The sequence below is a fragment of the Entelurus aequoreus genome, linkage group LG14 (assembly GCF_033978785.1).
Source record: "Entelurus aequoreus isolate RoL-2023_Sb linkage group LG14, RoL_Eaeq_v1.1, whole genome shotgun sequence".
NCBI lineage: Eukaryota > Metazoa > Chordata > Actinopteri > Syngnathiformes > Syngnathidae > Entelurus > Entelurus aequoreus.
The window spans coordinates 22,544,051-22,571,486 of NC_084744.1; the positions used below are offsets into that span (position 1 = coordinate 22,544,051).

The 27,436-nt window shown below is 38.3% G+C and overlaps 1 protein-coding gene across 1 annotated transcript in view; it reads right to left on the bottom strand.

Moving 5' to 3' along the window:
* LOC133664518 (DCN1-like protein 1) overlaps nt 1-27,436 on the bottom strand; it is a 39,224-nt gene that overhangs the window by 8,519 nt on the left and 3,269 nt on the right. Inside the window, exons 2-5 of the mRNA XM_062069212.1 lie at nt 18,808-18,994; nt 18,505-18,673; nt 8,315-8,445; nt 8,139-8,221 (exon numbers count right to left, since the gene is read on the bottom strand). Of these exons, the coding sequence (XP_061925196.1) occupies nt 8,139-8,221; nt 8,315-8,445; nt 18,505-18,673; nt 18,808-18,994 (570 nt within the window). The remainder of the gene's footprint in view (nt 1-8,138; nt 8,222-8,314; nt 8,446-18,504; nt 18,674-18,807; nt 18,995-27,436) is intronic.

Genomic DNA, 27,436 nt, shown 5'->3' on the forward strand with positions numbered 1-27,436 from the left:
CAAAGAGGCAGGGGAGACACTTCTCCAGGATGTATGCTCGGGGCAACACCCTTCACTTTACCCGGCAGTGGGTCTCCACAGCGGATGACTTTAGAGTGAATGATGAGTCCGGCGATTAGTTGCAAATCTTGCTTTATTGATTGCTTGCACACAGCCAATCCAACACAAAACAAACTAGTCCCCGCCCGCACTCACGCTACCGCTCCCTCTCTTCTCTCGCCCACACACTCACTGACGTCACTCACCTCACATGCTGTAACCCAGCGTATGTGTGTGCCACACACATATGCTACTCTCATAACATTTTCTTTCCAATTCATTAATTAGGCAACTAATTTGAAACTGGTGTGGGTGGCTCTATATATACTAGTCCACTGCAGCCACATGCAGAAATCGAAAATTATTAAATCTGTGACAAAAATAATACCTGCTCTGTCTAAACGATACCGTTTGATCAGCTGCTCGTCATCAAACAAAGATGAACGTTCGCGCGCGTCTCTCGCCTCAGTGCCATCCCCTGCTGGCAACTCCTAACCACTTAAGACACCTCTGAAGGTCTCTTAAATATCGTGGAGAGTAGGAGTGATTCTTAGACTTAAGAACGTTGATAAAAAGCTTTTATTCTTAAGTTTGAGAGTAGGACTAAATTCCGCAAATTTTCAGGACTTAAGTGTAAAATGCCACTCTAAGAAGCTTGATAAGTACGGCCCCTGGTTTCCAACCGCATAATCCAGGTGCGTTAGTCCGACTTTTCAAAAACCATACACGATCGGATTAAGGTGTTTCCATGGGCTGTAGGAGGCTTATTTAGAACAGAACTATTTGAGAAATTGGACTAATTTAGTGCATGGACACGTACTGTGTGATTCCACACATCTATAAACCATGGGAGTTTGCATAATTGGCATGACGCATTTGAGTAAAAAAACATGAAAAGCAAAATATGATTCGAAATTAGGGCAGTCAAAAATTGTATAATTAACTCATATTTAATTGCCAACATACGTTTTTGTCGGGATGTGTTGATTGATGACTGATTTGTATCGGCCGACTTTCGTGGAAAAGTATGTGATCGGCCATTGTAGAACATTGCCTTTTAATGCTGGTCACAAACGCTGATCTTCCCTGGCTGAGGAGCTATGGGTCTTTCTACATCAGGGGTGTCCAAAGTGCGGCCCGCAGCTAATTGTTTACCGGCCCGCCACACATTCTGGAAATGCTATTGCAAAAAATAAAAATGAACATTAAAAAAAGTGGAATGAGGTGAAATCTAACGAGAAAAAGTTGCAATGTTGACACAAAGCTGCCATTCAGGCTGTTTTTTCTTCTTTTGTCTTTCTTTCTTTTTCTTTTTTTGCCATTGCTCAAAAAAAAAAAAAAATTACAAAAAATCCATGTTATAATGAATTATTTTCAAGGCTCCAATTACTTCAAATATTTAACTTTAAAATGTTTTATGTGGTAAATATTGCATATATTGTGTAGTTGCCATATAAAAACATCAACGTTTTCTTTGACAAAAGCGCACAAAACAAACAAAATAATAGTTCAAACCTAAAATCGACAGATATATCTGAAGTTGATCTCGTAACTTAAGTGTTGAAAGTAAAAGAAAAACCTAATAAAAATGTATCACTTTATGAGTGGGGCACCTTTTGGATCCCAAATATATTTAGTGGTATTTTATTTATCTTTTCACTGTGATTACTCAAAAATATTAAATAATTAAAATCAATGGTGTCCTGCATTATTGATATTTTAGGGCTCTAATTACTAAATACTGCATATTTCAGTTTTACTATAAAAAAACAAAGTTTTTTTTTGACAGAAAAGCCATAAAACCTTATTTTTTTAAAAATGTTATTACTTTATATCAACTTGAAGTTATTATAGAGATTTACTGTAAGTGTTAAATAATTTAAAAAAAATAATAATTTCACTTATTTTTAACATTTTAATGACTGAGACCCTTTATGGGCCCCGGGACCCCTAAAGGTAAAATAAATAAAAAAATCCATATATTTTGTTATGGTTTGAAAATTAAAAATATCAAAATGGCCACCACATGCTTTAATTTTTCCGTGTGCGGCCCTCAGTGAAAAAAGTTTGGACACCCCTGATCTAGAGGAAGTAAAAGTCGTAACAAGGTTTCCGTAGCTCAGGGATGTCCAAAGTGCGGCCCGCAGCTAATTGTTTACCGGCCCGCCACACATTCTGGAAATGCTATTGCAAAAATTTAAAAAAAAACATTAAAAAAAGTGGCCCTGTGATGAGGTGTCGACTTGTGTGTACCCCGCCTTCCGCCCGAATGCAGCTGAGATAGGCTCCAGCAACCCCCGCGACCCCAAAAGGGACAAGCGGTAGAAAATGGATGGATGGATTAAAAAAAGTGGCATTAGGTGAAATCTAACTAGAAAAAGTTGCAATGTTGACACAAAGCTGTCATGCAGGCTGTTTTTTTCTTGTGTCTATCTTCATTTTTATTTTTTTGCCATTGCTCAAAAAAAAAAAAAAAAATTATATGTTATAATGAATTATTGACCTATTCAAGGCTCCAATTACTTAAAATATTTCACTTTAAAATGTTTTAAGTGGAAAATATTGCATACATTGTGTGGTTGCCATATAAATATATCAATGTTTTCTTTGATAAAAGAGCATAAAACAAACAATATAATAGTTTTAATGTAAAATCGACAGATATCTGACGTTGATCTCGTAACTTAAGTGATGAAAGTAAAAAAAAATAAAACCTAATAAAAATGTATTACTTTATGAGTGGGGCACCTTTTGGATCCCAAATATATTTAGTGGTATTTTATTTATCTTTTCACTGTGATGACTCAAAAATATTAAATAATTAAAATCAATGGTGTCCTGCATTATTTATATTTTAGGGCTCCAATTACTAAATACTGCCTATTTCAGTTTTACTATAAAAAACTAAGTTGTTTTTGACAGAAAAGCCATAAAACCTTTTTTTTTTTTTAAGTTGATATAGAGATTTACTGTAAGCGTTAAATAAAAAATAATAATACAAATTAGACTTATTTTTAACATTTGAATAACTGAGACCCTTTATGGTCCCCGGGACCCCCAAAGGTAAAATAAATTTAAAAAATCCATATATTTTGTTATGGTTTGAAATGAAAAATATCAAAATGGCCCCCACATGCTTTAATTTTTCCGTTTGCGGCCCTCAGTGGAAAAAGTTTGGACACCCCTGTTCTACATAGTAGTGAGCAGCTCCCCTAAAACAGTGTTCCTTAAACCATTGTTGGGCCGCGAGCTCCCCCTAGACGGTCGCAAAAAAAGATCGATTTCTCAGCTATGCGGCAATCATTGTAATAGACTTTTCCACCACTTGTGGCAGTAACGACAATATGAAACAAACATAAGAAGTCTGGAGATATAGTCATAGACATGTTTCTTAAGCACAAAAATAATGGCAAAGAGTGGTAGCGACGCCGGACACGCGCCAAACACTTCCTCAACTACGGTGCCTGCCGGGCCCCTCGGCGCATGCCACCGGTAAAGTGCCCCTCGGCGGGAGCCTAGCAGTGATCTTAATCCGACTGTTTAAAGAGTCTTATATGTGTGAATGCTTTCACACAATTAAAACAAAGCACTGTGAAGGCCCACGGCAATTGTTGACGCGATGAGATTTCTGCCCAGTGCTCTGAATGTTAAAGGCCTACTGAAACCCACTACTACCGACCACGCAGTCTGATAGTTTATATATCAATGATGAAATCTTAACATTGCAACACATGCCAATACGGCCGGGTTAACTTATAAAGTGCAATTTTAAATTTCCCGCTAAACTTCCGGTTGAAAACATCTACGTATGATGACGTATGCGCGTGATGTCATTCGTTGAAACGGAAGTATTCGGACACCATTGAATCCAATACAAAAAGCTCTGTTTTCATCTCAAAATTCCACAGTATTCTGGACATCTGTGTTGGTGAATCTTTTGCAATTTGTTTAATGAACAATGGAGACTGCAAAGAAGAAAGTTGTAGGTGGGATCTGTGTATTAGCGGCTGGCTGCAGCAACACAACCAGGAGGACTTTGACTTGGATAGCAGACGCGCTATCCGACGCTAGCCGCCGACCGCACGGATGATCGGGTGAAGTCCTTCGTCGCTCCGTCGATCGCTGGAACGCAGGTGAGCACGGGTGTTGATGAGCAGATGAGGGCTGGCTGGCGTAGGTGGATAGCTAATGTTTTTAGCATAGCTCTGTGAGGTCCCGTTGCTAAGTTAGCTTCAATGGCGTCGTTAGCAACAGCATTGTTAAGCTTCGCCAGGCTGGAAAGCATTAACCGTGTATTTATATGTCCATGGTTTAATATTATTGTTGATTTTCTGTCTATCCTTCCAGTCAGGGGTTTATTTATTTTGTTTCTATCTGCAGTTAAGCCCGATGCTATCACAATAGCTCCGTAGCTAAAGTGCTTCGCCGATGTATTGTCGTGGAGATAAAAGTCACTGTGAATGTCCATTTTGCGTTCTCGACTCTCATTTTCAAGAGGATACAGTATCCGAGGTGGTTTAAAATACAAATCCGTGATCCACAATAGAAAAAGGAGAAAGTGTAGAATCCAATTAGCCAGCTTGTACCTAAGTTACTGTCAGAGCGAAAAAAGATGCGTCCTGCACTGCACTCTAGTCCTTCACTCTCACGTTCCTCATCCACGAATCTTTCATCCTGGCTCAAATTAATGGGGTAATCGTCGCTTTCTCGGTCCGAATCGCTCTCGCTGCTGGTGTAAACAATGGGGAAATGTGAGGAGCCCTTCAACCTGCGACGTCACGCTACTTCTGGTACAGGCAAGGCTTTTTATATCAGCGACCAAAAGTTGCGAACTTTATTGTCGATGTTCTCTACTAAATCCTTTCAGCAAAAATATGGCAATATCGCGAAATGATCAAGTATGACACATAGAATGGATCTGCTATCCCCGTTTAAATTTTAAAAAATCATTTCAGTAGGCCTTTAAAGTGAAGAATATCAATAAAGCGCGGGTAAACGATGGGAGTAAGAATATCAATAAAGCACGGGTAAATGGTGGAAGTAACTGTCAAAGGCAGCATCATAAGATATTATGTATCAGTATGGCAATATTGTCTCAAAAACATATTAAGTTAAGTTAAAGTACCAATGATTGTCACACACACACTAGGTGTGGTGAAATTTGTCCTCTGCATTTGACCCATCCCTTTGCTCACCCCCTGGAAGGTGAGGGGAGCAGTGGGCAGCAGCGGTGCCACGCCTGGGAATCACTTTTGGTGATTTAACCACCAATTCCAACCTTTGATGCTGAGTGCCAAGCAGGGAGGTAATGGGTCCCATTTTTATAGTCTTTGTTATGACTCGGCCGGGGTTTGAACTAACAATCTACTGATCTCAGGACGGACACTCTAACCACTAGGCCACTGAGTATCTCTTTCTAAATTGTACCGGTAAACCTCGTAATACCAGTATACCGCCCAGCCCTAACCCTGACGAGTCTCCCAGAGATGGCTGTGCTTCTGGAGGTTCTCCTCTCTCCACAAAAGGAATAGCTCTGACAGAGTGACCATCGGGTTTTTGGTCACCTCCCTGACTAAGGCCCTTTTCTTCTGATTGCTCAGTTTAGACGGCTGGACAGTTCTAGGAAGAGACCTGGTGGTTCCATACTTCTTCCATTTACGGATGATGGAGGCTACTGTGCTCATTGGGACCTTCAAGGCAGCAGATACTGTATTTTTCTGTACTTTCCCAGATTTGTGCCTTGAGACAATCCTGTCTCTGAGGACTACAGACAATTATTTTGACTTCATTCTTGGTTTGTGCTCTGCCATGCACTGTCAAGTGTGGGACCTTATATACAGACAGGTGTGTGCCTTTGTAACGGCAAGCTACATTCACAAGCAGTCCAAATATAATGTGTTTATGCGAGGGGGGTGAAACAGGCAGTGCAAAAATCTAATTGTGGTGGTTCATATTTGTCTGCGGCGGGTTGTCAGAAATAAATGAATGCATAAGAAACACTGGAAAAAACATACAGGTAAATTCCACACTATAAGACGCTACTCTTTTCCTACGCTTTAAACCCCAGCTTATAAAAAAATTCCGGCTAATTTATATATTTTTTTTTTGTTCACTGCCATAATCTAAATTTTTTTTTTTTTAAGCGCTATTGTTTGTGCTATGGCGCCATCTTTTGGACGAGTTCGCTCACTGCAGGTGCTGCAGTGTTGCATTGCCATTCTGTTTAGACTGAGCTTTCAACCGGAAGTATAAGTGTCGTTCCGTCTTCTGGCTGTGCACTGCGTTACTACTCTTATGAATTCTTTATTCATCACCCCAAGCAACATTTGCAAGTTTTACAGTATAACTAAAACAATTATTTGTTACTAAATTGTCCAAGGTTTTATGTCTGCAGGAGTGTTTTCATTCATATTTGTACGTTTTAACGTATTGTAGTGAAGCTAGTATCGTTGCTAACGAGAGATGTCCGATCATATCGGCCGATAAATGCTTTAAAATGTAATATCAGAAATTATCGGTATCGGTTTCAACCTCCCGATTTTCCCAGGAGACTCCCGAATTTCAGTGCCCCTCCTGAAAATCTCCCGGGGCAACCATTCTCCCGAATTTCTCCCGATTTCCACCCGGACAACATTATTGGGGGCGTGCCTTAAAGGCACCGTCTTTAGCGTCCTCTACAACCTGTCATCACGTCCACTTTTCCTCCATACAAACCAGTCACATAATATATGCGGCTTTTCACACACATAAGTGAATGCAAGGCATACTTGATCAACAGCCATACAGGTCACACTGAGGGTGACCGTATAAACAACTTTAACACTGTTACAAATATGCGCCACACTGTGAACCCACACCAAAACAAGAATGACAAACACATTTCGGGAGAACATGCGCACCGTAACACAACATAAACACAACAGAACAAATACCCAGAACCCCTTGCAGCACGAACGCTTCCGGGACGCTACAATATACACCCACCGCTACCACCAAACCCCGCCCACCTCAACCCCTCAATGCATCCAGCGGGGCATCACAACAAAATTAGGCATTATGTGTTAATTAAACGACTGTATATATCGGTATCGGTTGATATCGGAATCGGTAATTAAGAGTTGGACAATATCGGAATATCGGCAAAAAAGCCATTATCGGACATCTCTATTGCTAACACATTTACGAGTGTCTGTGTTAGTATTATTAACTCACAATGGCATTCTTTTTGTATTTTTTCAGTTTTGCAATTTCACCAAAAATTTACAGTGTACCTATTGAGTCTTAGCTGATTGGAGAGCTGGCTTCCGCAGCTAGTGGGTCCATGACGATGACTTCTGTTTTGTTTGATCAGTCGTTGTACTTACGTGTCACAGACAACGCATGGAAACAATTACGGTTTGTAGATAAACATTTACAAACTATGTTAAAAAAAAAAATTCACGACATGCAGTACAGGCCAAAAGTTTGGACACAACTTCTAATTCAATGGGTTTGCTTTATTTTCATGACTATTTACATTGTAGATTGTCGCTGAAGGCATCAAAACTATGAATGATCACACATGGAGTTATGTATTTAACAAAAAAGGGTGAAATACCTGAAAACATGTTTTATATTCAAGTTTCTTCAAAATAGCCACACTTTGCTCTGATTACTGCTCGCACACGCTTGGCATTCTCTCGATGAGCTTCAAGATGTAGTCACCTGAAATGTTTTTCACTTAACAGGTGTTTATAGTTTTGATGCCTTCAGTGACAATGTAAATAGTCATGAAAATAAAGAACTGGCATTGAAACGAGAAGGTGTGTCCAAAATGGCCATTTTTCCCTCAAAAATGTTGTGGGTGCGGCTTATATACCGGTGCAGTCTATAGTCCGGAAAATACAATATTTTGTTTTCAATGCAGTAGCCATTTTTGGGGTAATGCTGTTTGCTGGATATGAAGCTGACAAAAGCACAGTTATATGCATATTGAGCACTGGGGATAAAAAAAAGTGCAGTTTGAATATAATCTACAGTCTAACTATATTTTCCTACTAAATTCTCATGATTAAACATTGAAAAAAAGCATATTGAGGGAACACTTAGGGTAAACTTACAACTAAAAATGTGTTCCAAAGGTTGAGAAACTTGAATCTTCCAGCCAATACTAAATTCCAATATGCAATAGCCATTTCTAAATCTAGAGGGGAAATTAAGAAAATGGTTTAAATAGACAAAACAATCAAATCAATCTGGCTTTCTTTTCCATTGACACACATTTATTTCTTCTTACCCAAACCTTTCTGCCCAGGATTCTTTGCGAAATTAAATGTAAACTGGTAGAAGTCTTTAAATCTTCCATGGTCTTTTAACTCTTGTTCCATCTTGGGTAGTAGAGCTTTTAGCTTGTCTATACTGTCACACCTGAGGAAACAATAACCAAAAACAAAACCACACCAATAGCAAAAGGTTCACAAACAGCACAACTAATGCATGAAATAAAAACAATTTAAGCTATGTAGCAAAAAGCTTAGATAGTAAGTACAGTTGTCCCTCACTATATCAAGCTTCAAATATTGTGGCTTCCTTACATAGCGGATTTTTTCAAAGCATATTCGACATGTTTTTGACCCAAATTACGTCTTGAAGTACCCATATTGTGACTTTTTTTAACATTTAAAACACTTCATTTTGGTGTATGTAAGCTGTACTGCATCAACAAGCGACATCAGTGTGTAAAGGATATCACCACATGGTCTCAGGAACACTTCAGAAACCCACTGTCAGTAACTACAGTTGGTCACTAACCACATGTTATGGTGGTTCTTTGGTTGAAATTGTGCATAGATATGGTTTTACAGACCATCTTCAAGCTACTTTCTGAATGTTTCTTCAAGATGCGCCATTTTGTGTGCGGTCTTATTTATGTTCCCAAGCCCCCTTCGCCTGATTCTCCGCCCCGTCAGTCAAGTCGTCGTGTTTGCGATTCCAAAAGAAACCGACTGACAGATAAAAGTTAATACTATGCGCTACTTTTCAATGGAAATGGCAACGGCGGCAGATTTTAGCATAAATGTACGAGCCAATCTGCCCCACAACAAGAGGACAGAGAAAAATAAGGAACTTAGTGACTACAACTAAATAAAAATGGTGGCCTCGCACAAAACTCTTTGGGTAAACCTCTACTATATATGGAGTACAGATGTGCAAATTGATTCTAAAATGTTGGTACCGCCAATGCCAGACCTTTGTGCTCCAATATCGATTCTCAAATCAAAATATTGATGCTTTTGATACTTCAGTTATTTGAGATAATGTGTATAATTAAGAGGAACACAGTGTAAAAAAGTAACTCAACTTGTGAATGAGGCAATGTGTCAATGTTGAATGTTTTTTTTCATGTTAACATCTTCATGTAACTGAATTGTGACTTACTTTTTATTCTAATAGTAGTTCTTAATAATTAATTTATTTTAATGCTTTTAATATATAACTTATTTCTTTTTGTTATGGTTTGCAACACCATTTGTTGTGTACTTTGTATGATTTTGTCCTGTTTTTTCTGTTGTGCTTGGCTATATTGTCATTCATGCCACTACCTCAATATACTTCAGAGTTAAAAAAATATATAATAATAAATAATGCATAACTAATAAACAAGCAATAATAATAATAATAAATAAAATGAAAAATACTATATACTAAATTATATATAATAAATAGTATTAATAATAAATAAAACAACAACAACTGTATTCTTTATGCTATGTTATTATTTAAGATACATTTGTGCAGACACATTAGGTACATTTGCACAAAGTATTGGTGTCGCCGATAACAGGACCCCTTCAAATGAAGTTTTTTTTATATATTAAAGTGAAGTATTTGTCTTATTTTTATATTATGTTAGGGCTAAACAATGGTGGCAAAAATAATTATCACGATTATGGGGGGTGCTGGAGCCTATCTCAGCTGCATTCGGGCGGAAGGTGGGGTGTAAAGGGACAAGCGGCAGAAAATGGATGGATGGATGTTGATTCATATTGTAATCACGGTTAATTACATGATTATTCATTAAAAATGAAATCATAAGTATGTATTGTACCACCAAAATTCAACTTTAAATATAGTTATAGAAAACAACGGATATAAATTAATAACAAATAAACCACAACAAGTGAAATAATAATTCAGTTCAGTTACAGTTTATTTCGAACATGCATACGATACAATGTAATGCATCACATATTTCCAGTTCTTTCATTACAGCACTTCCGAAAAGGAGTAGAAAGAAGCTGAGCTGATTTAATCCTACCCCTTTTCATACCATAGCAGTATTATCTCATGTCCTTGTTCTCTGTAAAAGAACAGTTAATACATAAATAATAAATAAATAATATACCATAGCAAGTAAACAAATATTAAATACATAAATAATCTTTATCTAAAAAAAAAAGGGGGGGGATTCAAGATGTTCATCATAATTATTGTTCTGTGTACTTTGTAAACACTTTTAGTTTAACAGTCTGTTTAAACTGGATCACATTAGTAGATTGTTTGATTTCTTTACTTAATCCATTCCATAATTTAATTCCACATACTGATATGCTAACGGTTTTAAGTGTTGTGCGAGCATACAAATGTTTTAAATTAGATTTTCCTCTAAGGTTATATTTCTCCTCTTTTGTTGAGAAGAATTGTTGTACATTCTTGGGTAGCAGGTTATAGTTTGCTTTGTACATAATTTTAGCTGTTTGCAAATGCACCAAATCGTTGAATTTCATTATCTGTGATTTAATAAATAAAGGGTTTGTATGTTCTCTATATCCAACATCATGTATTATTGTAATTGATCTTTTTTGTAACACAGTTAGTGAATGAAGCGCACATTTGTAGTTGTTTCCCCATATTTCCATATTGGTCCAGAACATGTTTTGCTTTATTCATTATTGACGTGTTTCTTGCTACTTTATGTTGAATATTTTTTACATGAGGTTTCCAGTTCATTTTATCATCTATTATTACACACAAAAATGTGTTTTATTTTACCCTTTCAACTTCTACTCTGTCTATTTGTATTTGTGTTTGACTTTCCCTTCTACTGTTACCAAATAGCCTTATTTTAGTGTTACTGAGATTTAAAGATAGTCTGTTTTTGTTAAACTATCTTTTTAATTTTTGTCCGTTTCTTCTGTTATTATTTGTATTAGCGTTTGTGTGTTCTCCCTGAACAAAACGCAGTTGCATCATCTGAAAATAATACTAACTTTAAGTGCTCTGCATCTTCACAAATGTCGTTTATATAAAGATTGAACAATTTTGGTCCAAGTATTGATCCCTGAGGTACGCCACAAAGTATTAATAGCAATAACAATACATTTTAATAATAGCAGTATAAAAAACAAACTTGAGTTCTCCTGTTTTAATTGTTTTTAATTCAGTTTTTACCTTTTACACTTATTTTACCACCATAGAGCGTCTGCTTTTTGTGTCAAATAACATTTAATGAAATGTTTGATAATTAATCACATTTATTGGTGCAATACATCTTTGGAAAAATGACAGTATTTTAGGTCTATGCATAATATTGTCTTAAATGTATCAATAAGTGATTTAAGTGTATTATGCTTGTGCAAGGTACTTTTTTGAAACCGTTATTTTGTTAGCGTAGTCAGACCGGATGTGGCGCAAGGGGGAAGTGTGCTGGGCTGTTGTTCCCAGCTTGACGAGTAAAGACCCGACTCGATTGAGGCTGTTAAAAAAGAGGGAGTCCCTGAAGTTTGTACATTATTGATGTTCCATCGATGATGTCGTTCACAACAAAGCAGATGAGAGGTGTTGTAGGTGTATGGATGCTCCTTGCTAGCTTTAGCTTTGCAGTTTAGTCGCTGTTTCAAGTGACTGTCACGACATTGTTTCGTTTTGAATGGGGCGGTTGAGTGTGTAGGGCTAAATGAGCGCTACCAGACACATTGTTTTCCCAAACAAATGTTTATTCTCCTCACAATGACAACATTTCACATACCGCATTTTTCGGAGTATAAGTCGCTCCGGAGTATAAGTCGCTCCGGAGTATAAGTCGCACCAGCCAAAAATGCGTAATAAAGAAGGAAAAAAACTAAGGCTGAAACGACGCGTCGACGTAGTCGACGTCATCGGTTACGTAAATACGTCGACGCCGTTTTTGTGCGTCGACGCGTCGCATAATGACGTCACACTACCGTCATGGCGAAGCGCAAAGCAGACGATCAAAGAAGACGATGCGAGCGGTGCGAGCGAGGGGGGAAAAGTATGCCAAAAGTGGTCAAAAGTGTGGGAGTATTTCAATAAACGGCCTAATAATGTTGTTGTATGCACACTGTGTCGAGCGGAAATGGCCTATCATAGCAGCACAACGGCTATGAACGAACATTTGAAAAGAAAACCATCAACTAGTCAATCGTCCGCGCGAGCATACGTTGTCATCATTACACAAAAACATGAATGTGTCATTTGTATCTGCTAGGGGTGTAACGGTACGTGTTTTGTATTGAACCGTTTCGGTACGGGGCTTTCGGTTCGGTACGGGGGTGTACCGAACGAGTTCTAAGCTAAAGCTAAAGTCTTAACAAGCTGCTTTGCTCCGTCTGCCTCTGTCTCAGCACGCAGCATTGTCCCAACCACACAACCATCTGATTGGTACACACGCAGCATTGTCCCACCCACACAACCATCTGATTGGTACACACAAAGCATTATCAGCCAATCAGCAGTGCGTATTCAGAGCGCATGTAGTCAGCGCTTCAGCGTGGAGCAGATAGGTGTTTAGCAGGTGAGCATCAGGCAGCGGACTGAATGATAATAAACACCTCCCAGTCAACTACTAGTAACATCACTATGAGCCCGTTGACCTTCTAGAAACTTAAACTGTAGCTCAGCTCACTCGCAATCCTGGCTTGAGGTGAAGGCTAATTAGCTCTCAGTTCCAGCCACATCGACCCCTTCTGAGCGCCTATTTTCAGCTGCTGGGAATATTGTAAACAAGAAAAGAACCAAAGCATGTAAACATGCTAACCTTTCTTCATTACAACTGTTAGACACTCACTGGAATGAGTAGAATTGGTTATTGTGTACTGTGTTGGACTGGATGTTTTTTTTTGCACATTTTAAAAGCAATACTTAATGTTTACAGTGCTCCAGAATATTTAGATTGGCACTTTTTTGTATTGGATGTTTATCTTTATTTTTGCACATTTTAGCAAATAAGCAATACTTTCACTTTTGTTAAAATGTTTACACTGTTGTTACAGAATATTTCGTTTTACACTTTTTTGTATTGGATGTTTATCTTTATTTTTGCACATTTTAGCAAATAAGCAATACTTTCACTTTTGTTAAAATGTTTACACTGTTGTTACAGAATATTTCGTTTTACACTTTTTTGTATTGGATGTTTATCTTTAGTTTTGCACATTTTAAAGCAAAATAAGCAACTTACTTTTGAAATGCTTATACTATTGCAGAATATTAAGATTTGCACTGGATGTTGACTTTTATATTTGCACATTAAAAAGCAAATAAGCTACTTTTAATTTTGTTAAATGTTAAAAGTTTTAAATGTTTACATTGTTACAGAATATTTAGTCATGTTGTTGTCAATGTTGACTGAGTGGCCATACTTCTTTTTTTTTGTAAATAAAAGCCATGCCTTTTGAAAAAACGGGCCTACATTTATTTTTTTATCTTCATTTTGAATAAAAAAATAATCGGTAAAAGGAAAAATAATCTATAGATTAATCGAAAAAATAATCTATAGATTAACCGATTAATCGAAAAAATAATCTATAGATTAATCGATAGAAAAATAATCGTTAGCTGCAGCCTTAAAAAAAACATATATAAGTCACACTGGAGTATAAATCACAATTTTTGGGGAAATTTATTTGATAAAACCCAACACCAAGAATAGACTATTTATAGGCAATTTAAAATTAAAGCTGCAAGCAGCGATGGACGGGACCGACTTTGAGGGCTCATAAAATCCAAACCGAAGCAGTAAGTAAAACTCTTTCATCAACTTTTAATCAGAAGGGTTCAATCTCTCTCCTGTGCTAATTTGAAGCTGAAACGACAAACGCGCTCAGAGGAGATAATGTTTAAAAAAAGGTGACTGTTTTACTCAACTTTTGTTTTGAAGGGGGAATTGCAAACTTCCTGTTGATTTTTGCTGGGGGTTGTCAGCGTATGAAATATAGGTCTAAGTGAGACCTACATAGAGGTTTTTGTTTCATGTCTCTATAACATTCCTACTGGGAGTTAGAGGTAGTTTTGTCTGTGTTTTCTTCCTAGGGGGCGCTAGAGCGCAGTTTTGAGTTTTGGGGTTTGGTTTTTTGATTAGATCGCAATTTTCGCCAGTCCTGATGTGTGTGTCCAATTTAGTGAGTTTTGAAGCATGTTAAGGGGGTCAAATTACAGCTCAAAGAGGCGGCGGTACAATATTAAAACGCTAGAAATACAATAGGGTACTCTGTCCCAAAGGGACATCGGTCCCTAATAAATAAAGAATAGTGAACAACAGGCTGAATAAGCGTGCGTTATATGACGCATAAATAACCAACTGAGAACGTGCCGGGTATTTTAACGTAACATATTATGGTAAGAGTCATTCAAATAACTATAACATATAGAACATGCTATACGTTTACCAAACAATCTGTCACTCCTAATCGCTAAATCCCATGAAATCTTATACGTCTAGTCTCTCATGGGAATGAACTAAATAAAATTACTTGATATTTTACGGTAATGTGTTAATAATTTCACACATAAGTCGCTCCTGAGTATAAGTCGCACCCCCGGCCAAACTATGAAAAAAACTGTGACTTATAGTCCGAAAAATACGGTACATTTATTTTAATTTCCCTGATATTATTTTGTGTATATCAGTAGATTCAGTGTTATTCGCCAATTATGTGAACCCGGAAACTATATGCCTTATTTTTTTGTTGAGTTTAGTAAATTATTGACTAGGCATACTAGCTAGCACTGTGTCAAATAAAAAGTACCAACCATTGTGACATCCAAAACTTCTTGTAGACATGCTCTTTTTTCACTCATTCGCACTTCATCTGTTTCACCATCACAAGTCTTTTTTTTTTTCGCAGACAATTTGATTAATTGTCCAACCATAAACTGTACCTCTGCCTACATGTTCAATATCGAAGTGCAACTTTGTTGGTCAAGACTTTATTCACCCATTGTATTTATTGTTTTGGCTGTGTATATTTGGGGGTCCCCACTCACTCCTTAACCTATTGTATTGCTTTTGGTTGTGATTTTTATTCAAGTGCAAAATTTTGCTAACAGACAAAGTATATTTTATGTTATTGTTTGTTGTATTTAACTTGGAGATTTAAAAGTTTTCCTTTCAAACAATGTTAAAATATACAATAAATACAAGTTTATTGCATTTGAAAGGGTTTACATGCATTATTATGATGTACTATCTTTGCATCAATGGTTAATTGGGCTCATAAAAAGAATGGCAATAATAACGTTTATCTGAAACAATTTGTAGGTCAATATATTGTCAAGCAAATTTGCCCCAGGCCTATTTCCACGTTGTGGCCGTGTTGTAGTGGCCGGGTGACGGCCATAGCAATGACTCTTAGAGGATCCTTCGAGCTACCGGTGAGTACAGTATTCTAGAGTAGAACACATTCAGGGAAACTATTTTGGTTGAAACAAGTGTAAAGGGGACTTTATGGCTGTTATTTCATATTTGGGGGCTATAATAATTTAAAAGAAAAAAACACATATTTATAAGGTAGGCCTGGGTGATATGGCCTAAAAATAAATTTCGATTTATGATATTTTTCCATACATATTAAATAAAACAATAGATACAAATGACAGAGATCATTCAAAACAAGTTAAGCTTTTCTTTGATCAAAAACTGATAGTTTAAAATAATAATACATACACAATATACATACTAAAAATATTGTTTTTTTATAAAGAACTGATGTGCACTTTGTATACAATCATTTCCAAATAACTAAAGAAAGTGCTTTCTATGGGAGGCAAAACTTCTGTCTTGAACGATTAGGGTTGGGTATCGAGTATCGATTGGAACCGGGACTAACTTTCCGATTCTCCCGGAATCGTTCAAAAGTTTAAATTTCGATTCCTAGTTTCGATACCCAGTCCGCCGACCGGAAAAAAAGAATAAGTCCGCCGACCGGAAGAAGAAGCCACTAAACACCAACGAAGAAGCGCCCACCGCCTGAAGTGTTAGCAAAGCCGAGCCCATGTAGCCGAGCGAGTCAGTCAAGCATGGATAGCGGGCGTCGGCGGTCGAAGTGTGGCTTTATTTTACTAAAAAAAATGAAATATCGGCGAAATGTAACACGTGCGACAGGACTGTTTCGTGCTTAAGAGGGTGCACGTCGAACATGATGAAGCACCTCCGAGTACAAATAAATGCGTGTCCCGTCTTCGACGCGCTGCGCCGACCGTCCTCCTGTGCCTCTTCCTCTGGCTTCGACGCCCAGCCTGGCACCTTGGTGACTGCATTGCAGTCCGAATCCGGTAAGTAAAACAATATATATGCAATAAATAATGTGGTTTGCGCCAACGTCGAGGCAGCTAACAAATTAGCCCGCATATTTTTTCATAGACAATTTACAACCTGCTAGCCAGGCTCCGCGATGTGCTCAGCATACTCCGTTCACCGTAGCGGCAATGGGGAAGATGTCGGTGCCACAGACGGAAGAGTGCCACAGAAAGGTCACTGCACACATAGTCAAAAGACTGCATCCCTTTTCAGAGGTGGAATCTCCAAAATTTAGGTTAGTTAAGCAATAACGTTAGAGCTAAGCTAATTGATACTGGGCTAAACAGTAACAGCAACATTACATGTTTGTTTATGTTTGCAGGGATATGGTGAAAACTCTCAACCCAAAATACATACCACCTTCCAGGGACTACCTGTCAAACACATTGATTTTAATTACAAGAAGAATCGGAATCGAGAATCGTCAGGAATCGGAATCGGAATCGTTCGAATTCAAACGATACCCAACCCTAATAACGATTGATCGCTATATGGATATTCCTAAAGTTCAAGTACCGTATTTTTCGGACTATAAGTCGCAGTTTTTTTCATAGTTTGGCCAGGGGTGCGACTTATACTCAGGAGCGACTTATGTGTGAAATTATTAACACATTACCGTAAAATATCAAATAATATTATTTAGCTCATTCACGTAAGAGACTAGACGTATAAGATTTCATGGGATTTAGTGATTAGGAGTGACAGATTGTTTGGTAAACGTATAGCATGTTCTATATGTTATAGTTATTTGAATGACTCTTACCATAATATGTTACGTTAACATACCAGGCACGTTCTCAGTTGGTTATTTATGCCTCATATAATGTACACGTATTCAGCCTGTTGTTCACTATTCTTTATTTATTTTAAAATACCTTTCAAATGTCTATTCTTGGTGTTGGCTTTTATCAAATAAATTTCCCCCAAAAATGCGACTTATACTCCAGTGCGACTTATATATGTTTTTTCCTTCTTTATTATGCATTTTCGGCCGGTGCGACTTATACTCCGGAGCGACTTATACTCCGAAAAATACGGTATATTACTTTCGATCAAAGATTGTTTTTAAGGGAATCGATCGATTTTATCAATACTACAAAAAAACAAAACATTGGGTTTAAGAAGGGCATACTTTATATGATGTTTAGCACTTTTGATGATAAGAACGTTAATCATGAAAATAAACTCCAACATTGAGATAAAAACTAAAATTTTCTGTCTTAAATAAAATATAAATGTGAAAATGAATAATAAAAGTCCAACATTGGCGACGTGCAGAGCGACCGCTTTAGTGATCGTTCTCCATTGTGCGTCGTCTTTCTGAGCATACATGGTACATTGTGTAAACAAATCCACAACAGTAAACTTTGCTTGGTTCGTTGTTGCGCTGTTGTTTGACTCGTAATTAGTTGCATTTCCCCCATTTGGCTGGATGTTTCTGTTTCAGATGCTGCAATAAGTTAGTTGTGCTGCTGCCTTATTTCCGACAAACTTTGAAGCGTGCAGTCACTTGTTCTACGCCTGTTGCCACAAATCCAAACCACTGACAGCACTAATCTTTTCTTTGGAGCAAACGTCTTGCCTTTGTTTGCGTTAGCATTAGCTATGTGTGTGAATCTCCGCTAAGGAAACGATGAGCAGGGCAACAAAACTTGAATTTATTGATAGAATCAATTTATCGCCCAGGCCTAATAGAAAGTCGTTAACAGTTTTTCATGCCCTAATTCTGAAAATATTCAATTCACAATAATAATCCCACTTCGCGGTAATTCATTTATCACGGTCCAGTTAAATGCGATAAACGAGGGACAACTGCAATTGTGAAATAATCTTCTTAAGATAAGTTCAAAAAAACTTTAACGGCTCATTAAACAAATGTACAGTCTTACCCCTGTTCTGCCATGCCGTCCATGAACTCCTGTTTAGAGAACTCGCATTGCGTTGCAGCCCTGAACTTCCAGGCTATAAGAAGAACACTTATACTGGCTGGGTCCAAACCAAGATCATCACAGAACTGTTGAACCCCGTCGATGCCGATCTTGTTGTCATCGTGAGGATCTAAGGGTAAGGATGTGAAATGGCATTAATCAAAGAATCATTACATCATTATACCAAGTAGTTATGCAAGTCTGTAAAATGATTGAAAGGAATATGAATTTAAAATAACAGTACTAGTATTGTTCTTTTCATACCTCTATATCTGCTGTACAGATGATCGAGCTTCTTCCTGTCTAGGGCTGGATTTTGGAAAAACTTGTCAGTAGCTACATCTAGTTTCCAGTCGTGTTGTGACAGACAAGACAGTGCAGTCTTCTCATTGGATTGTGTGAAAATCATGAACTGACGAATTTTATCCTTCTGTGAGGACTTCAACTTGTTCTGCGAAAAGACAAAACAACACACTATCTGAGAAATGCTGACATCGGCTGTCAAACATAAGTATCCAAAAACGCCACCCCAGTGTCCAGGACTAAGCTGTGAAGCACACTGCAAGCCTGACCTAATAACATACTGTAGACCAGTGGTTCTTAACCTGGGTTCGATCGAACCCTAGGGGTTCGGTGAGTCGGCTTCAGGGGTTCGGCGGAGCCTCCGCCGCGGAGGTCAAGACACACTCATTGTGTAAATAAAAACTTCTCCCTATCGGCGTATTATGGATACCCTCGAACAATGTTCCGTCTAATTTTGAGCAAACGCAAAAATTCCTTGAGCATTCAGTGGAGCACATGTGAGCACACCTGTCCCAAACCTGACTAAATAACAAATTAAATGTTTTATTATTATAATCAACTAACAGCTGTCATTTCCATGAGATTATTTTCTAATATAAATGTTTTGGCCCACTTACAATGACGATAACAAAAAATATTGTTTTTCATGAACTGTGTACTAGAAGTGTATGTCTGGGTGGAAAACGAAGAAAAGGAACAGACTTTGCTGTGAAAATAAATAAATAACTTTTATTTTATCATTTATCATTTAAAATGACATGAGAGTGGCACTTGCTAAGGTGAAGCCACACATATCTGAAGTGGTCTCTCAAAGGCAGGGGTCCCCAAACTTTTTGACTCTGGGGCCGCATTGGGTTAAAACAATTTGGCCGGGGGCCAGGCTGTGTGTGTATGTATATATATATATATATATATATATTAGATAGATATATATATGTATATATATATATATATATACATATTAGGGCTGCAACAACTAATCGATTAAATCGATTAAAATCGATTATTAAAATAGTTGCTGATTAATTTAGTCATCGATTCGTTGGATCTATGCTATGTGCAGAGTTTTTTTTATTTTTGTTTTATTAAAAATGTTTTTTTTTATTTTGTTTTTATTTTTTTTAAATAAACCTTTATTTATAAACTGCAACATTTACAAACAGCTGAGAAACAATAATCAAAATAAGTATGGTGCCAGTATGCTGATTTTTTTCAATAAAATACTGGATAGGATAGAAATGTAGTCTGTCTCTTTTATCCGATTATTAATCGATTGATCGAAGTAATAATCGACAGATTAATCGATTATCAAATTAATCGTTAGTTGCAGCCCTAATGTATGTATATATATATATATATATATATATATATATATATATATATATATATATATATATATATATATATATATATATATATATATATATATATATATATATATTAGATATATATAGTGCACTTTCCGCGCGCGCGATGTAACGTTATCGATGAGAAAATGCATTTTTAGACAATATGATTTGCATGAGCTGCTAGGAGACACCGTGAGTAGCAAGCGGTACAAAGTGGATAAGAAAAGACAGAAAAAAATAATTTTTATTTTTGTATTTTTTTTTTTTTTTATACTTGGGACTTCCCGAGGGCCTGATTTTGGACGCTGGCGGGCCGCATCCGGTCCGCGGGCCGTAGTTTGGGGACCCCTGCTCAAAGGCAACAGCAGAAGTCACACTGAGTTGCAGGTGTGTAATTTGTTGTGAGTTCATGCACTGTGTTGAACAAGGTGATGTTCATGCACAGTTCAGTACTGTAACGTATTATTTTCGGGTCTCCCTATGTCTAGCATTAAAAGATTACAGTTGGTACAAAATGCGGCTGCAAGGCTTTTGACAAAAACAAGAAAGTTTGATCATATTACGCCTATACTGGCTCACCTGCACTGGCTTCCTGTGCACTTAAGATGCGACGTTAAGGTTTTACTACTTACGTATAAAATACTACATGGTTTAGCTCCAGCCTATCTCGCCGATTGTATTGTACCATATGTCCCGACAAGAAATCTGCGTTCAAAGAACTCCGGCTTATTAGTGATTCCCAGAGCCAAAAAAAAGTCTGCCGGCTATAGAGCGTTTTCGATTCGGGCTCCAGTACTCTGGAATGCCCTCCCGGTAACAGTTAGAGATGCTACCTCAGTAGAAGCATTTAAGTCCCATCTTAAAACTCATTTGTATAATCTAGCCTTTAAATAGACCCCCCTTTTTTTAGACCAGTTGATCTGCCGTTTCTTTTCTTCTCTCCTCTTCTCCCCTGTCCCTTGCGAGGGGGAGTTGCATAGGTCCGGTGGCCATGGATGAAGTGCTGGCTGTCCAGAGTCGGGACCCCGGGTGGACCACTAGCCTGTGCATCGGTTGGGGACATCTCTGCGCTGCTGACCCGTCTCCGCTCGGGATGGTTTCCTGTTGGCCCCGCTGTGGACTGGACTCCCGCTGATGTGTTGGATCCACTGTGGACTGGACTTTCACAATGTTATGTCAGACCCACTCGACATCCATTGCTTTCGGTCTCCCCTAGAGGGGGGGGGGTTACCCACATATGCGGTCCTCTCCAAGGTTTCTCATAGTCATTCACCGACGTCCCACTGGGGTGAGTTTTTCCTTGCCCGTATGTGGGCTCTGTACCGAGGATGTCGTTGTGGCTTGTACAGCCCTTTGAGACACTTGTGATTTAGGGCTATATAAATAAACATTGATTGATTGATTGATTCATTTTGTGCACTAGTAAAAAAACATGACTTTGCCTTGAATTTGAATTTTTTTTTTTTTTTTTCCACTAAAGAAGGGTTTGGTGAATGCGCATACGAAACTGGTGGAGTTCGGTACCTCCAACATGGTTAAGAACCACTGCTGTAGACTCATAAATAGGGGTATAACGATTGATCGCTATATGGATAGATCGATTCACATTCCTAAATTTCAAGTATATTACTTTCGATCAAAGATTGTTTTTAAAGGCCTACTGAAATGACATTTTTTAATTTAAACGGGGATAGCAGATCCATTCTATGTGTCATACTTGATCATTTTGCGATATTGCCATATTTTTGCTGATAGGATTTAGTATAGAACAACGACGATAAAGTTCGCAACTTTTGGTCTCTGATAAAAAAAAAGCCTTGCCCCTACCGGAAGTAGCGTGACGTCACAGGAGGAAGGGCTGCTCACATTTTCCCATTGTTTTCAATGCAGCGAGAGAGATTCGGACCGAGAAAGCGACGATTACCCCATTAATTCGAGCGAGGATGAACGATTTGTGGATGAGGAACATGAGAGTGAAGGACTAGCGTGCAGTGCAGGATGTATCTTTTTTCGCTCTGACTGTAACTTAGGTACAAGGCTTTATTGGATTCCACACTCTCTCCTTTTTCTATTGTGGATCACGGATTTGTATTTTAAACCACCTCGGATACTATATCCTCTTGAAAATGAGTCGAGAACGTGAAATGGACATTCACAGTGACTTTTATCTCCACAACAATACATCGGTGAAGCTCTTTAGCTACGGAGCTAACGTGATAGCATCGGGCTTAAATGCAGATAGAAACAAAATAAATAAACCCCTGACTGGAAGGATAGACAGAAAATCAACAATACTATTAAACCATGGACATGTAAATACACGGTTAATGCTTTCCAGGCTGGCGAAGCTTAACAATGCTTTTGCTAATGACGCCATTGAAGCTAATTTAGCAACGGGACCTCACAGAGCTATGCCAAAAACATTAGCTATCCACCTACGCCAGCCAGCCCTCATCTGCTCATCAACACTCGTGCTCACCTGCGTTCCAGCGATCGACGGAGCGACGAAAGACTTCACCCGATCATAGATGCGGTCGGCGGCCCGGAGACGGAGGAAGTCAAGGTGAGGTCGGCGGCTAGCGCGTCTGCTATCCATCTCAAAGTCCTCCTGGTTGTGTTGCTGTAGTCCGCCGCTAATACACCGATCCCACCTACAACTTTCTTCTTTGCAGTCTTCATTGTTCATTAAACAAATTGCAAAAGATTCACCAACACAGATGTCCAGAATACTGAGATGAAAACAGAGCTTTTTGTATTGGATTCAATGGGGCCGAATACTTCCGTTTCAACGATTGACGTCACACGCATACGTCATCATATATAGACGTTTTCAACCGGAAGTTTAGCGGGAAATTTAAAATTGCACTTTATAACTTAACCCGGCCGTATTGGCATGAGTTGCAATGTTAAGATTTCATCATTTATATATAAACCATCAGACTGTGTGGTCGGTAGTAGTGGGTTTCAGTAGGCCTTTAAGGGAATCGATCGATTTTATCAATACAACAAAAAAAAAACATTGGGTTTAAGAAGGGCAGACTTTATATGAAGTTTAGCACTTTTGATGATAAGAACGTTAAGTCTGTTTGCACGTCTGTGGCTTCATCAAAACAAAAATGGCGGTTAACAACTGCAAACGCTTCAAGACAATATCTTAATAATAACAACACAATAAAATTTAGCTACAGCAAGATTGCAAAAGCCACGACAAAGAAACTTTTTTTTTGTAAGGGGCGCCGGAAGTTGGCAGACCCGCCTGATCTGTCTCCCTGTAATGTTTGTCTGCTCTTGAATGGGATTGCGCTGAAAATCTTAATTTCCCCTCAGGGATTATTAAAGTATTTCTGATTCTGAAACGACACAGCACAATAATATAAAGCCACACAACACAACTTTGAGCTACAAACGACGCAACCGACAGAACGGGATTGACAGCGGAGCAAGTTAAGGCAACGCACCGACTTCCGGAACACAACATGCTACTGGCAGCCATGGAAAAGTCATTTCGTCAGAAATAAATAAAGGTGTACAGCTCCACTAATGGACATTGGAGTGTTACTTTCAAAGGCAAAATTAAAGTATTTCTAGAAACATAATTTTATATGGGACTTTATTGTATAGTACATGTTCCAAAAAGAAAAAAAGCATAAAACACCACCAGAATTAGAGATATTACAAGTCAAAGTGATGAAGCTTAGTGTTACGCTCATGACTTGGTGTAACTAAACATTACCCTATAAGATGAAGGCAATTGCCTTTTATTGATATTTGAAATGTATTCAATGTTTATAAATGAATATTTAAATATACTAAATGTAAAAAAAGTTAATAAATATTCAAAATAAGATCATCAAATGAAATCTAGTTTGGTTACGCCATCATGAGCGCAACACAAGGTTGTAAAAGTTTCAACTACAATTCTAAATAAGATGTCAAAAGCAAACTGAAATCAAATACACACAGCTTAAAGATTGATCAATACCTATTTAAATTGAGTAATACATAAATATGATGATTTATCAAAATATAAAATAAATATACCTGAACAGATGGATACACCAAAAAGTAACGCTATGAATCATGTTTTTCCAAGTTTTTGGGGCATTTTTATGCTATTTCCAAGCATCTCCTTTTTATTATCGTTGATTTTAAATGGTCAAACTAATGCATATTATATATGCATGCCTAGTTAACAAAACAAAAGTCATATTTATTTTGATTGTTACATTTTGAAGTACATTTGTGCAGGTGGGTGCGAATGTACCCATTACCAGAGCTGTACACAAATAGAAGAGATGGATGAAGAGAGCTATGGAAATTAGGAATCCAGGGGCCAACACCATCAACAGGGATGACACTGTCCTTTATCGACAACGCCCGGACGGAGAACAGATACTGTACGGCGAACTTTATTTAGCAGGTAAATTTACAATTAAAATGTTGGTTACCGTACTTTTATTGAAAGTTGCTTGAATGTTGAAAATGTGAGCAGAAAATGTTTACTCTCGTTAATTCAACCTACTGTTGGTTGCACTTTATTCAAATAAGATGTGAATGCAGTGGCCATTAATTTGTGTTTACTTGCTTGTATGTATCCATAATTTCTTAGTACCAAATTCCTTTACAAGGAAAACCATGAAAATAGGAAACTTCACCTGCAGTGTCCAGTATCCACTATTTATTTCAGTCATACATGTTAAGGACTATGTTAAGGTAACGTGCGGAGTCCCCCAGGGTTCGGTTCTTGGCCCTGCACTCTTTAGAAAGTACATGCTGCCGCTAGGCGACATCATACGCAAATACGGTGTTAGCTTTCACTGTTATGCTGATGACACCCAACTCTACATGCCCCTAAAGCTGACCAAAACGTCGGATTGTAGTCAGCTGGAGGCGTGTCTTAATGAAATTAAACAATGGATGTCCGCTAACTTTTTGCAACTCAACGCTAAGAAAACGGAAATGCTGATTATCGGTCCTGCTAGACACGACATCTATTTAATAATACCACCTTAACATTTGACAACCAAATAATTACGCAAGGCGACTCGGTAAAGAATCTGGGTACTATCTTCAACCCAGCGCTCTCCTTTGAGTCACACATTAAGAGTGTTACTAAAACGGCCTTCTTTCATCTCCGTAATATCGCTAAAATGTGTTCCATTTTGTCCACTAGCGACGCTGAGATCATTATTCACGCGTTCGTTACGTCTCGATTACTGTAACGTATTATTTTCGGGTCTCCCTATGTCTAGCATTAAAAGATTACAGATGGTACAAAATGCGGCTGCTAGACTTTTGACAAGAACAAGAAAGTTTGATCATATAATGCCTATACTGTATATACCTTTATATACATATATAAATATATATACACCTATACTGGCTCACCTGCACTGGCTTCCTGTGCACTTAAGATGTGACTTTAAGGTTTTACTACTTACGTATAAAATACTACACGGTCTAGCTCTAGCCTATCTTGCTGATTGTATTGTACCATATGTCCCGGCAAGAAATCTGCGTTCACAGAACTCCGGCTTTTTTCCCAAAGCCCCAAAAAAGTCTGCGGGCTATAGAGCGTTTTCTATTCGGTCTCCAGTACTCTGGAATGCCCTCCCGGTAACAGTTAGAGATGCTACCTCAGTAGAAGCATTTAAGTCCCATCTTAAAACTCATTTGTATACTCTAGCCCAGGGGTGGGCAATTAATTTTTACCGGGGGCCGCATGAGCAACCCGAGCACTGCTGGAGGGCCACATCGACAATATTTCAATTACATTTTGCTCAATATTATTTTTGATATATACCGTAAGATAAATAATAATCATAATAATCATAATAATAATAATTAATAATACTTTCATTTAACCTAACTTAACTTTATACCAAAAGCACTGCTTTGGAAATCATTTGTACCCCTTTCAGAGATCACATTTAGTTCCCCTTATACATCCTCATGTTGCACAATGAAATGTAAGCATAGGATGAAGTGTGCATTCCTGTAACTTTCTCTAGTAACAGCATTCCATGATTAATATAAATAAATTAACATTAATAATAAATGACAGTAAAATAAGCACACGTATGACTGAGGAGTCATAGTGTAACTTTGTGTGTTGTTTGAGTTGTCCGACTTTTTGTGTGGCCATAAACGCACCAGTGGTTTAGTGGTATGCATGTTGGTGACAGATGACAAGTTGGTTTTGGCCTGGTTTGTACGGCAGAAAATGACTCGTTTTTCGAGATAGAAGTGTTTTACTCATGTTTTTGGTGTGGTTATGGCCGAATAAAAACAGTTTTGCTCAATAAAGTGATCGATATAATTCCTGGCCTCGAAGCATCTCAATACACGTTACAATAATTGAACGGTGTTGACGAACACCGTTAGGGCCGCTTGTTGTCACTCAGAGTTGCATTGCAAAATTACACATAATAAATATGTTTATTTTGTTTAGAATTCAGATGGGATTTGATTTGGTGCGCGGCATATATTTGCTGTGCGCAGAGGACGCTTGAGCAGTGCGCAATTGCGCAGGCGCGCACCTTAGAGGGAACGTTGCTTGGCAGTCCATGTCTTGTTGAAAACACGCCATTCGTCATCAACTTTTCCCTTTTTAGCGTCTCGGGTGTAAACCGTGCATCACTTGTCGCTGTGCACCTTCATTCACAGGTTACACCCGGACATACGCCCATAAATAACACTTTTCAAAATAAAAGCAGCACAGTTGTATTGCACGCACGACATAGATGTTTTTTCAACTTTATTTTGTAATTTGTGATTGCAGCTGTTCACATTCACTCACAATCACGCACGCGCATACGTCCACACGGAAGTAATACAAATAACGCTTTTCAAAACAAAAGCAGCACCGTTGTATTGCACACTCGAGATAGATACTTCTTTAAATTTATTTTGTAATTTATGATTGGCCTCACGCGGGCCGGACAGGGACGTACAAAGGGCCGGATGTGGCCCGCGGGCCGCAGAATGCCCAGGTCTGCTTTAAATAGACCCCCATTTTAGACTAGTTGATCTGCGGTTTATTTTCTTTCTCCTCTGCCCCCCTCTCCCTTGTGGAGGGGGAGACAAACAGGTCCGGTGGCCATGGATGAAGTGCTGACTGTCCAGAGTCGGAACCCGGGGTGGACCGCTAGCCTGTGTATCAGTTGGGGACATCTCTGCGCTGCTGACCCGTCTCCGCTCGGGATGGCTTCTTGCTGGCCCCACTATGGACTGGACTCTCG